Here is a 13,294-nt window from a genome sequence, read left to right as displayed (position 1 = left end):
TCATGTTGGTCAGTACAGGATGGTGAAGTGCGGGACCCAGGATCAATTCTGATCACGTAACATTGATGTTAATCATAGATGGGAATCGAACTCAAGTCACCAGCATTATAATGCAGTGCGCTAAGAACTGCGCAAATGCTCTCAGCTTACCCCATGATAACATTTCCATAATAAGCCAAGAGAATATAATGTTTCTGGTATAAAGCTGTTGGCTGTTATTGCATCCTACTGAGACTCAAATTCAATTCAACACTGCATTTCCAGAATATGAAAGGAGTTGCAAGCAATTCAGGGAAAATCATCATCTAGGTGCAAACTTGTCCGGTTATGTACCCCATGTAATACCACCAATGTGTGAAGGGCACATACGCAAAATGGAAACGCATGCAAATCTCCAACTTACTAGGACAGATGGCATCAGCTGTTTACATTCATTATTTTATGCGGAATAAACCTTTCCATATTGTGTCTCAATATGAATGTGCCTAAAAGGAGACAGTTTTACAATGCACCTCATTCTGCCAATGCAGCAAGCTCTAAAAGCCCCCATACCATTCTACTCAACTTATGAACAAGTCACTCCCAATGTGCCCTATCTTCTCAGATCTCAGAAGTTAAGAGCTGCATTGAGCCTGGATAGTGCTTGCATGGATTACAATATTCCCAAAATAGGTGTTACAACCTCCTGCAGGGCTATGTTGTGGGCATCACCAGGTAGTGCAGCCATATACATTGTTGTACAATATTGTGCCCCCACATATATGCTCTCTGCCTACAAAAACCCGCACTGACCAGTGTGTTGGTGCGCGGTTAAATAACCCCCATGACCTGCACGGTGAGGGAAGGCCCTCATCCAGCAGTGGACCGACAATGGGCTGTATATTTAATTTCATAGGAAATTTGGCGTTCCAAAATCTGTAGCAGAGAGACCTACTGTTAATCTCTTAGATATCAACTAACATATTTCTCGTTGACAGTTGAGGCTATTGGAACTTGGCAATACACAACACATGTATACAATATACTCATTAGTTGAGTGCATTTGGTGCGTCATTAAATCTGGCACCGACCTTCCTCGCTCGGAGGCAGAGCAGGCACAATGCTTTCCAAGTCGTCCATCTCGACCTGCAGCCGCATGATGAGGTGGTTGAGGAGGTGAGAGAACAAGGCCAGGGTGAATGCCACAGCCGTTGTAAATTGCTTTGATCCTGTGAACAAAGTACATAACACAGGCACACAGATGCACACACACACACACGTGTACAAACACACACAAATGCATAGACGAACACGCACATTATTTCAATGCACCATGTAGGCCAAACACAATTTATCTCAAAATATGTAAGGCATTTCAATGCAAAAAAAACGATGCTCAGGTTGGTCAGTGTAATAAACACATTTCCAGCATTAATTTCTCTTGTAAAAGCTTATATGAAACAAACGGCCATTAAACAAATGTAATTAACAAACCCACCGTTCTTGATTTTCACGATGATGTTTCAGTGTGAAATATAAGGTAGGCCATTATACTTTGAAAACATTGTAATTTATACGGCAACCAAGATAAAAAATCAGCGGGCGAGGGGGGTCATACATAATTATTTTATCATGCCCATTTTTTTTCTTTTTAAATACAGTAATAGATATATGGTACTATATTGAGGTTTATATGAAAAAGTTATAGATTAATCACTTTTAAGGGGTTTTTTAATCTAGTGGTTAATAAAGGCACAACATTTTTTTTCATGTTTATATCACAAGGATCATGAAGTATTATAGCTGCAAACACCAGGAGGGAAAACGTGTTATCTCAAACCATTAACATGAAATGTATTAAGTAGAGGCTAAATGAGAAACGTCTCACGTGTCGAATACCAAGCTTATAAAAAATACACTGATATAATAATATAATTTGAGTCTCACCTCACCGAGTACAACTATGTACCAATATATCTAAATCAGTTCTATCTCCGGTTCCCTCTGCAAAGTCTGCATGTTGCATGCAGCAATTATTAAATACAGAATGCATCCTGTTTATAACCATCAATTATTCGCACCCCCTGCTTAACCTTTGCAGCTAACATCATGAGCCCTGAAGCCCAATCAAAATAGTAATTGAAAACATATGCGAATACATTATTTTTTATGTTTCGCATTTTCCCAATGAACTTGGATTCACTCAAGAAAGAGAGGACCCAATAAAGGTTTCTCTGTGTACGAAATAGGCTGTGTGGTGTTTGTCTAAATGCCGGCAAAATAGCATGGTGGGAAGCATAATCTTAGTCAAAATATTAACTACCTCACCTGGTATACAGGAGATCGTGGGTTTGATCCTGACTAACGCCTGCATATGTGGAGTTCGCTTGTTCTCCCCGTGGCCGCGTTGATATATCTCCGGATCCTCCGGTTTTTCCCTCCACATTTCAAGTATTTGGCTCCTATAAATTTCCACATAAGTCACTTTGTTGAGCAATCATTTGTGGTTAGGTCACTTCTGAAAAAGAGCTATATAGCTCACTGGCCCTTACCTGGCAAAATAAAAAATAGTTAGTTAGTATATCATCAGGGTCCACCCCTTGACCTCCTGCCAGTGAGCCTTTGACACTTCACTGGGCCTCAAAGTGCATCTTGCCTAGTACAAACACCATGGTGATATCACCGCCACTTCGGTCCAAATAGCGGTCGTTGTTGCTGCGCTGCTCTGTGGAATCGCTTACCTGCCCTCTTCAGGCCGTGCAGGCCCATGAGGCAAAGCACGAGCATTCTGAAGACAAGAAGGTGGGAGAGGCAGGGGGCGTCATGGTCCTCGGGTCCTGCACCGGCATTGGCCCCCGCGGCCGGCAAGTAGAACATGCAGAGGTTAAAATCGTGCAGGACGGCCTGGCACAGGGAGGTCACCTCTGCCTCGGACACACTGACAAAAACACAGGCCAAGGAGCGAGTGTTAGGAGTAGTGGGGGGATGTCAACAGATTAAACTTACGGAAAATGTTATCCTTGACTCATGTTTAATTGAAAACATTACAAGTAAAAACAAACAACCCAAAATGTACACGACCATGCGGTGATGTGATCCATACCTGCTGGTTGGATGAAGCAAACTCTGAAGGTAGAGGAAGCTCACAAGAAGCTTTTTAAGGTCTCGTGACCTGTTCATTATTTACATGTAAAACAGACAACAGTTTATTGGAAATTAATATTCATCTCCAGAAAAAAAACTATAAAGGAGTATGATTCTGAAATGGAGTTCACATCAGAAAACGTCTAGCATTGCATGCTCTACGTTTCAAAGTAAAAAAAAAACAATATTGCTTAACAACTAGATAATATAAATTAATATCCAAAGGTTTGCCATTGTACTTTTGAGAAATTCAATAAAAATGTACTTCTCAATCGAGTTTCAGTGCTCATTAGATGCGTATCCAGCGACACCTAGTGGTGATCCATAAGAGGTTGTTTGGGGCTCATGTTGGTCGCGAAAGCCTACGTGTTAAACTACCTTGTGGTGACATTCATTAATAAACAATAATATTTACCCTTGCGATACATGCAACAAATCCTGTAATATTTGTTTTAAGATTAAAGTCACTTAAATACAATAGAGAAAATAAGACTGTGCAAATTATACCGGCAACACGTAAGCTTTTTTGTTAAATAAAACTATGATAATTTATTGAATTAATGCTGGAGTAAATTGTTACATGGCTACAAGCCAATATCCTCTGCTGTAACCCAAACATAATATTCACTAGAACATAGAGTTTCAAGACATAAGCCTCAAGGCATCACAGAAAACCTCAGTCCCTTAAAAACCATTTGTTGGCATTAATTTTCACAGAAGTCTGTCCTGAAGAAAAACCATGAAATTATCCTTATGTTGGCATTAAAAAAACTACCATTTCATGTTATACACTTGAAAACAATAATTAAATGAAGCAACATCGTTATGACTTTTAAGTTGTACATTTAGATTGCATGAAGTTCTATAGCCATGCACGATCAAATACAAGTATGTGACATGTTCTTTATCATGGCTGGATTCAGTTGATAAGAGTGTGAATGATGCAGTTGTCACACCTCTGTTTACTAAGGGATGCCTTCTTACAAGGAGCCTCTTTCTTGAGGAGCTCCATATACATCTTCTTGGCTTTAATAAACACTCGTCTCATGTTACCAACAGCACCGTCAAATCCCACCTCAGACTGAATGCTACGTGGAAACAAAAGTGGAAAACACACTTGAAATTTTCGCACCTAAAGAAGTTTTTGAAAATTAATCGATAAAAAAAATACATGCAAAACTTCTTTCAAAAGTGTTTATGCATTATAGTCATAGGCAATGGGGTTTACCAGCGCATGTAGTAGTAGGCTGCCTCCACATTGTAAGACCGGTTCCCAGCCAATGTACCCAACTGATTTAAAGGCATTCCTATAAAAAAAAGACAAAAACAACGCAGTTACACAAACCAAAGGTTCGCCCTTGGTGCAGTTCACAAATTCTGTTGAGACATAAGATTCAAGTTGACAATACAAACTGGTTGAGTAGCAACTACTATTATTGTTGTTGAAGCTTCCATCCCCTAAACTTTACTCCTCCCTTCCCTCCCCACCTCCACCAAGAGCCATGGTGGTCAAATAACTACGACAACACGCAAAGTTCAAAATATTTAGCTTAGCATGTATTATTATTGCGATGATTCAGGCAAAATATGATTCATAGGGTGGACCCCTATGAATAACACATTAATTATACTCTTAGGTTTTTTTCGGTAAAGTCACATAGGTAAAAAATTATGATAAAATGATATTAAATGAAAATAACTCAATTAAATCACGACGTTTCGGAGGCAACACAAGCTTCCTTCATCAGGTGTAAAAAAGGCACAGCAAAATAACTGTAGCGAAAAAAAAAACCTAAGAGTATGAATCCTTGCAGTGACGAAAGCTTCAATTCTAGAATACATTCATTATACACAAAAATCAAGCTTTAGTTGTTAGTTGATGCTCTATAACACTGCATTGGTATGATGACAGCATAGTATCAAGGTACTGCAAGAATAGCAATTACCACATGTGACCACTCATAATGACATTTACTATAACAGAGGTTAAAGGTTTAGATTGAAGGGCACCAATGACAGCAGTGATATTTTTTTTAAGAAGATACAACTCAAAATTAATCGTGCAGACAAACACAATCTCTGTCTTGGTCCGTCTGATAGAACCTTGAAGTTTCATAAATGAGAAAATAATTGAAAGCCACATTCCTCGCATAGCGCCCTCGAATGACAGAACTGCGATATGACTCCCAAACCTTTGAATACAAAGTAGAAGATTGGCTTTTAGCTTAAAACATTCGTGACTGCAGGAATTCATATTCTTTGGTTCTTTCGGTAAAGTCACGTCGATAGAAAATAAAAACAAAATAAAAATAAATTTAAAAATAAATTAAAAATAAAAGCAAAAAACGCACATTTCGATCGCAACACAAGCTGTCTTCATCAGGCAGAGAGAAAAGAGGGGGCAAACCTCCAAAAAGAGGGACCAAGCCTCCATTAGCATTGGCTGCCCGGCCCATGCTGTTAACGCCGCACAGCTTTCCTTGCTGCTGCCTCACAACTCTAGTCCCCCGCCCACTCACGACTTTGGAAGCCCTTTTCAGCAGTTGCATTTGGAGGCTTACCCCCTCTTTTCTCTCCGCCTGACGAAGACCGCTTGTGTTGCGATCGAAACGTCGTGGGTTTTTTGCTTTTATTTAAAATTGTATTTTAATTCATTTTTTTATATCTACGTGACCTACCGAAAGAACCAAAGAATAAAAGATTGGCCACTACAGCTACTTCATAATAAGCGGTGCATGAAGGGAGCCACCACTATGGCTAATTCACGACACACAGCGCATGGTGGGAGCCATCCATATAAAATGGAGGACAAAGTACACCAGGAAACATCATAACCTGTGATGGCTCAAAACCTGTTATTTGCCGAATGCACGGTGCGACATTGTCAATAAAGGAAAGTGCGGCTAAAATCCATTGATGTCCATTTCTATGCTCCACTGCTTATTCTCCCCAAACTTAAAATTCACCAACTAACACGAACCAGAAAGGTGAAATATAGTCACATAATCCCCACGATCCATACGACATGAGGTTGTTGCTCATCCAGCAGTGGATTGACAAAGGGCTGTACAGTAAAACCTTGGATTGCGAGTAACTTGGTCTGCGAGTGTTTTGCAAGACGAGCAAACATTTTAAATATTAATTTGATAAACGAGCGAGGTCTTGCAATACTAGCACGTATACGTTTTGTCTGCCGAGCGTCACGTGATCACAACTGATATACGAGTGCTTTGATATACGAGTGCTTTGGATTACAAACACGTTTCCGGAACGAATTTTGCTCGCAATCCAAGGTTTTACTGTACATGTAAAATCTGCTGGGAAAATGTTTTGGGAATGAAATACAAATGCATCCAACTCTTATTTGGGTTGTTCAGTCTTCCCCCACACCTGAGATTATCACGGGTGGCTACGTATGGTGTGAAAGAAGTTCAACAAACATACATACAAGACACAAACTGGACAATTCCAGTGGTAAGCAGAGATGTTCTCAACGTACCAACGTGGGGAGCTACTGCCAGAGCCTGGAGGTAAAAGCGCTCGGACAGGTGATGGGTGTCGATGACGCCCAGCTCATTCTGGTAGCGAGCTACAGCAGACAGAGCCAGCACACACCATCAATCACAGCACCGCTACTCAACAGTGATATGCATACTACTCCGTATCTGTGTTCCACATGCAAAATACGAATACAATATTTGCTTGCTAAAATATGAGCTCAGTTATAGGGAGGGACACTACGGGAAGTGTTCTGTTTGACCACAAATGTCAACAAAAACCAGTACATTCTGTGGGTTAGACAGCGGCTTCCTTCCTTCTGCATTGTTTATTGTTGTTTCTTGTTTACTCGGTAGCTCACCTAGGTCTCCAAGGTATATCAGGCAGTGGTGACAAGCCATCCGTGCCCACTCCAATGCACGAGATGAAACCATCGCTGGTTTCTTTACAGCTGCAACAAGAAACATTACAAATAGCGTTAAAGTACAACCACATCACGTGATACAAAAAAAACTATTGGATATTTTTGTTACAAAAAGGCATTTGCTCATAGGAATGGTAAAAATCAAGGTCTTGAGCCTGGATTTGAATAGGAGCAGAGGACTTAACAGCATGGATGACTGTCGGCAACATGAGAACATTATAGACCACCCATGAAGCAAAGGATGACTGAAGCTTTGACAGAAAGCCTCGGTTGGTTGAGTGGAGTGCGGGGAAGGAAGCAGTGAGATGAGAGCGGAAAGGTATGTAAGGGTGAGTCCAAATACAATCCAATGGATTTAATAGAGGAACACTTTCAGATTTATTTTAAAGCTCTGTACACTTACAAACAATGCATAACTTTTACATCTAGAAATCAGCCACTATGGTGCATTATTGTATGTTTTATTCCTCTTGAATATCTTAGGAACATTTTTTTTTATTTAGGTCTTTGCATGTGGAATTTACATGCACCATCTGTGCACAGATACACAGGCACTGCCGTGACTCTGGATTTGAAGCGGAGGTGGTTACACAAAAGAAACAAAGTTATTATTTGTATTATTTGGTTCTTTCGGTAAAGTCACGTATAAAGATAAAATAATAAATTAAATAATAGCATACGACGTTTCGATTGCAACACAAGCAATCATCATCAGGTATAAATGAAATAGCAACAAAAAATCTAACCAGAAAACTATAGACAGACATATAAGCAGACAGATATCACCAAGATACATAGAGAGAGTAACACAGGTACAGAGAGGGGGATCGTCTCTGTGGGGTGGCCTTAAATAGACAGAGGGGGGCGGAGGCAGAGAGGGAGGGGTTAGAGAAAAAATTTACATGTCAATGAGTACGAAGAGACGCGTAGTAAAGTACGCAGGCTTGAACATTAGGAGAGAGGGAGAAAGAACACACTAAATTAAATAACCTAGCAAAATATCGAAATGTTAAGATTATTATTTGTACTTGCTTCGTGATCTCTGTCTGCTTACTGAATGTTCAAAGAACTGTCAGACACGTGATCATAAAATGTTCAAAACTCCCTTGAAAACAGCAACGACTTGAGTGCCACCTTGTGGATGGATAACAGATAAACTGCCAATCATTCGAAATTCTGCCATATATTCCGTTGCATAGTAATAATGCAGAATGGACAACTTTTCCAGGTAACCTGTCTCCAATAGCAGATTGGATATATGAATGATGGAAAACAAGAACAAAATAATAAAACAATCGCATTGTTTTATGCCACTACGATGGCGCTGTACCGCTCAGCGTGTCGACAACGTGGGTCCAGTCGATACAGGCCTGCAGCTCCAGCTGATAGTGAGACTGCAGGGTAAGCAGCAGGTGTTGATAGAAGCCGACACCCGCGACAAGGTGCGTGCGGTACGCACATTCCATCGAGCCCCGGGTCTGAAGCTGCTGCATGAGGTAAGTCACCCCCAAAAGGCAAGTTTAAAAAATCCCACAAGACAACAAATCTGTACACACAGTAGCTTTAAACACATACATGTATATATCTGTATGTTGAAGCAATGCATGACATTAAAGTGTCTGCAGTTAGTGTTGCAGACAAGAACATTTGAAATTGGGCTGAGAGAAAAAACGCTTTTCAATAAGTTAGGCAATGACAAAAGGGGTGCAAAATGCAGGGTCCACACTTTTGAAAGAGTCAATGCACAATAGATTACGGCATGTGTGATATATTATAAACATTTTCTCATGAAAATACAAATTTTGTGAACATATGACATCAGAAATTTTTCCCAAATACTATAAATATATACTCTTTGGATCTTTCGGTAAAGTCACGTAGGTAGAAAAAATAATAAATCACGACGTAGCTACTACGTGAGCAGTCCTCCTGCTGTGTTTGTTTCACACCTGATGACGGTTGCTTGTGTTGCTATCGAAACGTCGTGATCTATTATTTTTTCTCCTTACGTGACTTTACCGAAAGAACCAAAGAGTATGGATTCCTGTAGTCACGAAAGCTTCAAATCAAGATAATATCAATATTTTAGTATTGGTAATCTGTGTGTTCGTTTCACAACATGTGAAGCAACTTTGGACAAAAAAAATGATACATGTAATATTTCCTGCACACAGAAATTAAGCAGTCTATCACTGGTTCACTCTCTCGGCACAACAGATGAAATTGTAAAGTTTCTTAAATCCCTCCTCGTTATTTTAAATGGCTACACTACAGTTAGTCATGGTGTGGGTAATCGTCCCTCTTCCAAGATGTCTGGCCAGTATGGAAGAGTAGGCCAAATATCCCCTAGAGGCTATCTGGTGCTCCCTCTAGTGGAGACCCTTCTACCAGCCGTAATATGAACAAAAAATGCATAGGTGCACCTTTACCTTGTATTGCCTTATTTAAAATACCACACCTTACGATTTGCTTTGACAGCATGAATCACTTCATAGTAGACCTTCCTCCAAAGCAGCTCCTCAGCCTTCCGTCCGTAATCCACAGGGTGCAAGAACATGAGCTTCACGCACAGCTCCCGCAACCTTATTGCAATGAAAGCACACACAAGCATGCAAAAACTGCAGGTTCAATTATGATTAGAGCAGCTATGTTTTATATGCACCCTGAGGTGACGAAGTGGCCCAGAGATCACAGCACCAAATCATACTGCCGAGATCCTGGGATCAAATCAAGGTAGCCTGTTATTAAACAGAGTTATTCAGTGTAGTATGCCGATGGTCTCAGCCCAGTAACCAATGGTGGTACAAAAAAAAAGGATTAGTTTAAATTTGGTTCTGCACTCAATTTGGCTAAATTACAGTTATAAGATTTAAAATATCAGTTTGACTCATGCGATGAACATTACTCTCAGTGGCAGAGTGGGTGGAGAAAGTGCCCTACTGTGTGGACCAGATGTCACTTCAAGGGATCACAGAGGTAGTTCTGTGATATACGCTTCTGTGGGCCATTCTCTGGATACTTTATCTCATGACGTGATGCCGATCGCACGATTGGAATTAAATTGTATAAAAATAACCATTTAAATGAAATTCACCCTACCCACATGACAGAACAACATTTTAACATCTTGCAATGATATCAATTTTATTGAAACAAATTGCTTACTTGTTTCTTTGGCTCACATTCTCTGGCTTGAAGACTTCTTGACACACAGATGAACTGGAAATTATGGTGTCCAGCCGATGAACAACATCCACAACCGCCCTACAAGCAGGTTACACCAGGACACACAGCATTTTAATAATACTTAAGAATACTTTCATTTTATATAGCGTCATTCATGCCAACAGCAACCCACAAAGCTGTACATGAATGACATATAAGGACCAAATCCCCTAAACGCAGTTGACTAAGGGAGAGCGCTAAAGAAGCGTTACAACTCGCACTCAATTTTTATAAACGGTGAACCAATTAATGGCAGAGGCCGTTTCCGACAATTATAACGTGACAAATAAGCCTATTATTGTCCTAAACCACACTGCATTATCCACAGCTGAAAAGGTGCCTACAGAGTGTATTCAGCATAAAACTTTATGTGAGTATTCTTTGGTTCTTTCGGTAAAGTCACGTAGAAATAAAATAAATAAAATAATAAAATACAACGTTTCGATTGCAACACAAGAAACCATCATCAGGTAGAACTAAATTTGAGCGAGAGACAAAACACAGACAGACACACAAGCAGGGAGAGACAACACAGAGACACACAGAGACACAACATAGACACACAGAGACTCAATGCCTCTGTGTCGAGGCCTTAAATAGAGAGGGGGGGCAGAGAGAGAGGTGGGTCTGCTGGAGCAGAGAAATTCGTATGTCACTGAAAGACTCAACAAGACTGGTACAATTTCGATTTAAAGCTTTCGTGACTGCAGGGATTCATCTTCTTGGTTCTTTCGGTAAAGTCACGTAGAAGGGAAGTAATAAAATAATAAAAATAAAACAAATAAAACAATTCTCACGACGTTTCGGCTGTTTCATTCAGACGCTGTCGCCTCGACAGACCTGGTTTTCACCTGAGGACGGCTGCTTGCGTTGTGGCCGAAACGTCGTGAGAATTTTTTATTATGTTTTATTTTTATTATTTTATTACTTCCCTTCTACGTGACTTTACCGAAAGAACCAAGAAGAAGACTGGTACATTTTAGAGAGAGTTGTGTGGAAACCCACATCAATGAGAGATTATAATATTGCACACTAATGTGCTGTATTCCAAGAGAGTGGTAAGCACACAACGCTTTGCATCCAGCGGCCTGAGTTCAAATCCGGCTCACATCAGGAGCGTGTGATAAATCTGAACCGGACCAGGGCCACACTCCATTTACCAACCCACACTGACCATCATGGTGAAGTATGGTCAAACAACCCGCAATGACCACGACGTGGAAGGCCTGAATCTAGCAACAGATTAACAAAGAGCTCTACATGCTTCTTCGTTTAGTTTGAAGTTTGTCCAAATGTCTCAATTGTGTGTTAAAGGGGGCAATTCATCCTGCAGCGTCTCACGAACAACGTACCGATGAGGAACGATAAAGTCGACCTATTTGGATTGGGCCCTTTAAACACAAGTGGATCATCGACCGTGGCTCTATGATGATGATGAACTACATCGTAATGTGGTTCAGAGGCCCATGCGAGCCGGTCGACTTGGAGAGGGCCTTCATCAAGCAGCAATACTCATGATGATGATGATGGACATACAATATCACCACTAGCTCACCGGCAGACTTGGGAGAGGGAGCATTCATCCATCGGTGGCACATAGTTCATGATGATGACGAACAAAAAATAATACCATAGACCTCCCTTAATTCAGCAGTGGATCGACCACGGCTCGTCCTCACGATTAAATAACAACACCAATGAGGCCCAAGTGACCCCGGACCACTCAACAAGCGGTAGATGATCACGGCTCAATAATTACACCAATGGTGAAAAACAACATCACGGAATACTATCAATCCGTTGAATTAACAACAAAATCAAACAAGACGGACCCCCCCCCCTCCGATAACGCCACCGAGGCCTAGCGAGTAGGCCGCGAGATGAGGGCCGCGAAGTCACCGCGCTCGACTAGCGGCGCACCCACCGGTAGAGGCGCTTCGTCTGCACGATTCTAGGCGAGTCGTGAGGAGGCAGCGGCGCCGCCGGTGGGGCCGGTGGGGCCGCCTCGGCCATCGGGAGGCAGCACGAGTCGCTCGTCGTGGTCATGGGGCCCCGCGTCTCTCCGACTCCTCGTAGCGAGAGGCAGACACCATCACGACACCGGCTCGATCGATCGATCCCTCGATCGATCGCTCCTTGAAGCCGTCTCGGAAAACGCTGCGCGGCTGGTGAGAGTGCAAGAGCTTCGGAGGTGTGGAGTGCACCTAGCCTGGCACGGGGGACGTCACCGCCGCGTAGTGGCCGATTGGTGTGCTTTTGTCACTTGCGTCCGATTGTAGTAAATGCTGTGGCTTGGTTCTCCAAACACACCGGTGTTGTTGTTGTTGTCGTCGTAGTGACGAATTGGACGCGTTCTGTTTACGTGACAAACCCCCTTATTAATTGGCCGTGTCGGGTGGTGGCGGGTTTAACGACACATTTATAGTTACGCCATCTAACCCAAAAATAAACAAAAATCTGTATTATGGATGATATTGTTCGCGAATGCACTAAACACGTGTTAAGGTAACGTCTGGGTTGTCTGTGCAGTCGCTTGTGATGGTGGAGAGAGGTGGTGGTGTGGCAGGAGTTATCCCTCCTTGTGGACGTGGAGGGAAGTGTCACGTATTAAGTTTGCTTCCGCGACCAATATCGAAAATATAGGTAGTTTTTGTTTATTACATGCTTTTTAACACATTCCTGCGGAGGGAGCTGGTAGGAACGTTGGGTTGCTCGGTCAATGGCCAGGGTCAACGGCGGCGTGGTGTATTCCGCAAAAATGCCCGACTGTGAGGGCGGGCACAAGCCGGCGTGAGTAGGTTAAACGTTGAGTTTTATAAGGGCACCACGGGGTGACCAGCCCCTCCCCACCCAGCGCCCCCCCCACCCAGCCCTACCCTCCCAACCCAGCCCCACCCACCCCCTCCCCACCCAGCCCCTTCCTGCACGACGGACGGACACAATAATCGCCTGTGGGCTGGTGTAACCAGGTTCCTACCAGTATTAACTCACTCTGTTGTATCCTCAAATCTTGTAACTCAATTT

General features: G+C 42.0%; 1 protein-coding gene across 5 annotated transcripts in view; it reads right to left on the bottom strand.

Annotated features, from left to right (window-relative positions):
* The window catches only part of SMG5 (SMG5 nonsense mediated mRNA decay factor), a 73,700-nt gene extending 60,768 nt beyond the window's left edge, over nucleotides 1-12,932 (bottom strand). The window contains exons 1-11 of one of the 5 annotated variants that reach the window (XM_061558400.1): nucleotides 12,195-12,932; nucleotides 10,211-10,309; nucleotides 9,504-9,627; nucleotides 8,376-8,532; nucleotides 6,983-7,072; nucleotides 6,623-6,712; nucleotides 4,352-4,430; nucleotides 4,080-4,211; nucleotides 3,083-3,151; nucleotides 2,721-2,917; nucleotides 1,071-1,208 (exon numbers count right to left, since the gene is read on the bottom strand). In XM_061558400.1, coding sequence (XP_061414384.1) covers nucleotides 1,071-1,208; nucleotides 2,721-2,917; nucleotides 3,083-3,151; nucleotides 4,080-4,211; nucleotides 4,352-4,430; nucleotides 6,623-6,712; nucleotides 6,983-7,072; nucleotides 8,376-8,532; nucleotides 9,504-9,627; nucleotides 10,211-10,309; nucleotides 12,195-12,316 — 1,297 coding nt within the window. In that variant the 5' untranslated portion in view covers nucleotides 12,317-12,932. The remainder of the gene's footprint in view (nucleotides 1-1,070; nucleotides 1,209-2,720; nucleotides 2,918-3,082; nucleotides 3,152-4,079; nucleotides 4,212-4,351; nucleotides 4,431-6,622; nucleotides 6,713-6,982; nucleotides 7,073-8,375; nucleotides 8,533-9,503; nucleotides 9,628-10,210; nucleotides 10,310-12,194) is intronic. The other 4 variants (XM_061558399.1, XM_061558398.1, XM_061558402.1 and 1 more) reach the window with 4 other exon arrangements.
* Nucleotides 12,933-13,294: the final 362 nt, after the last annotated feature.

This window comes from Lethenteron reissneri, chromosome 24, assembly GCF_015708825.2.
Source record: "Lethenteron reissneri isolate LAM-NWPU_2019-01 chromosome 24, ASM1570882v1, whole genome shotgun sequence".
NCBI lineage: Eukaryota > Metazoa > Chordata > Hyperoartia > Petromyzontiformes > Petromyzontidae > Lethenteron > Lethenteron reissneri.
Note: the sequence above shows the minus strand (reverse complement) of the source record. Positions and strands in the feature narration are given on the sequence as shown.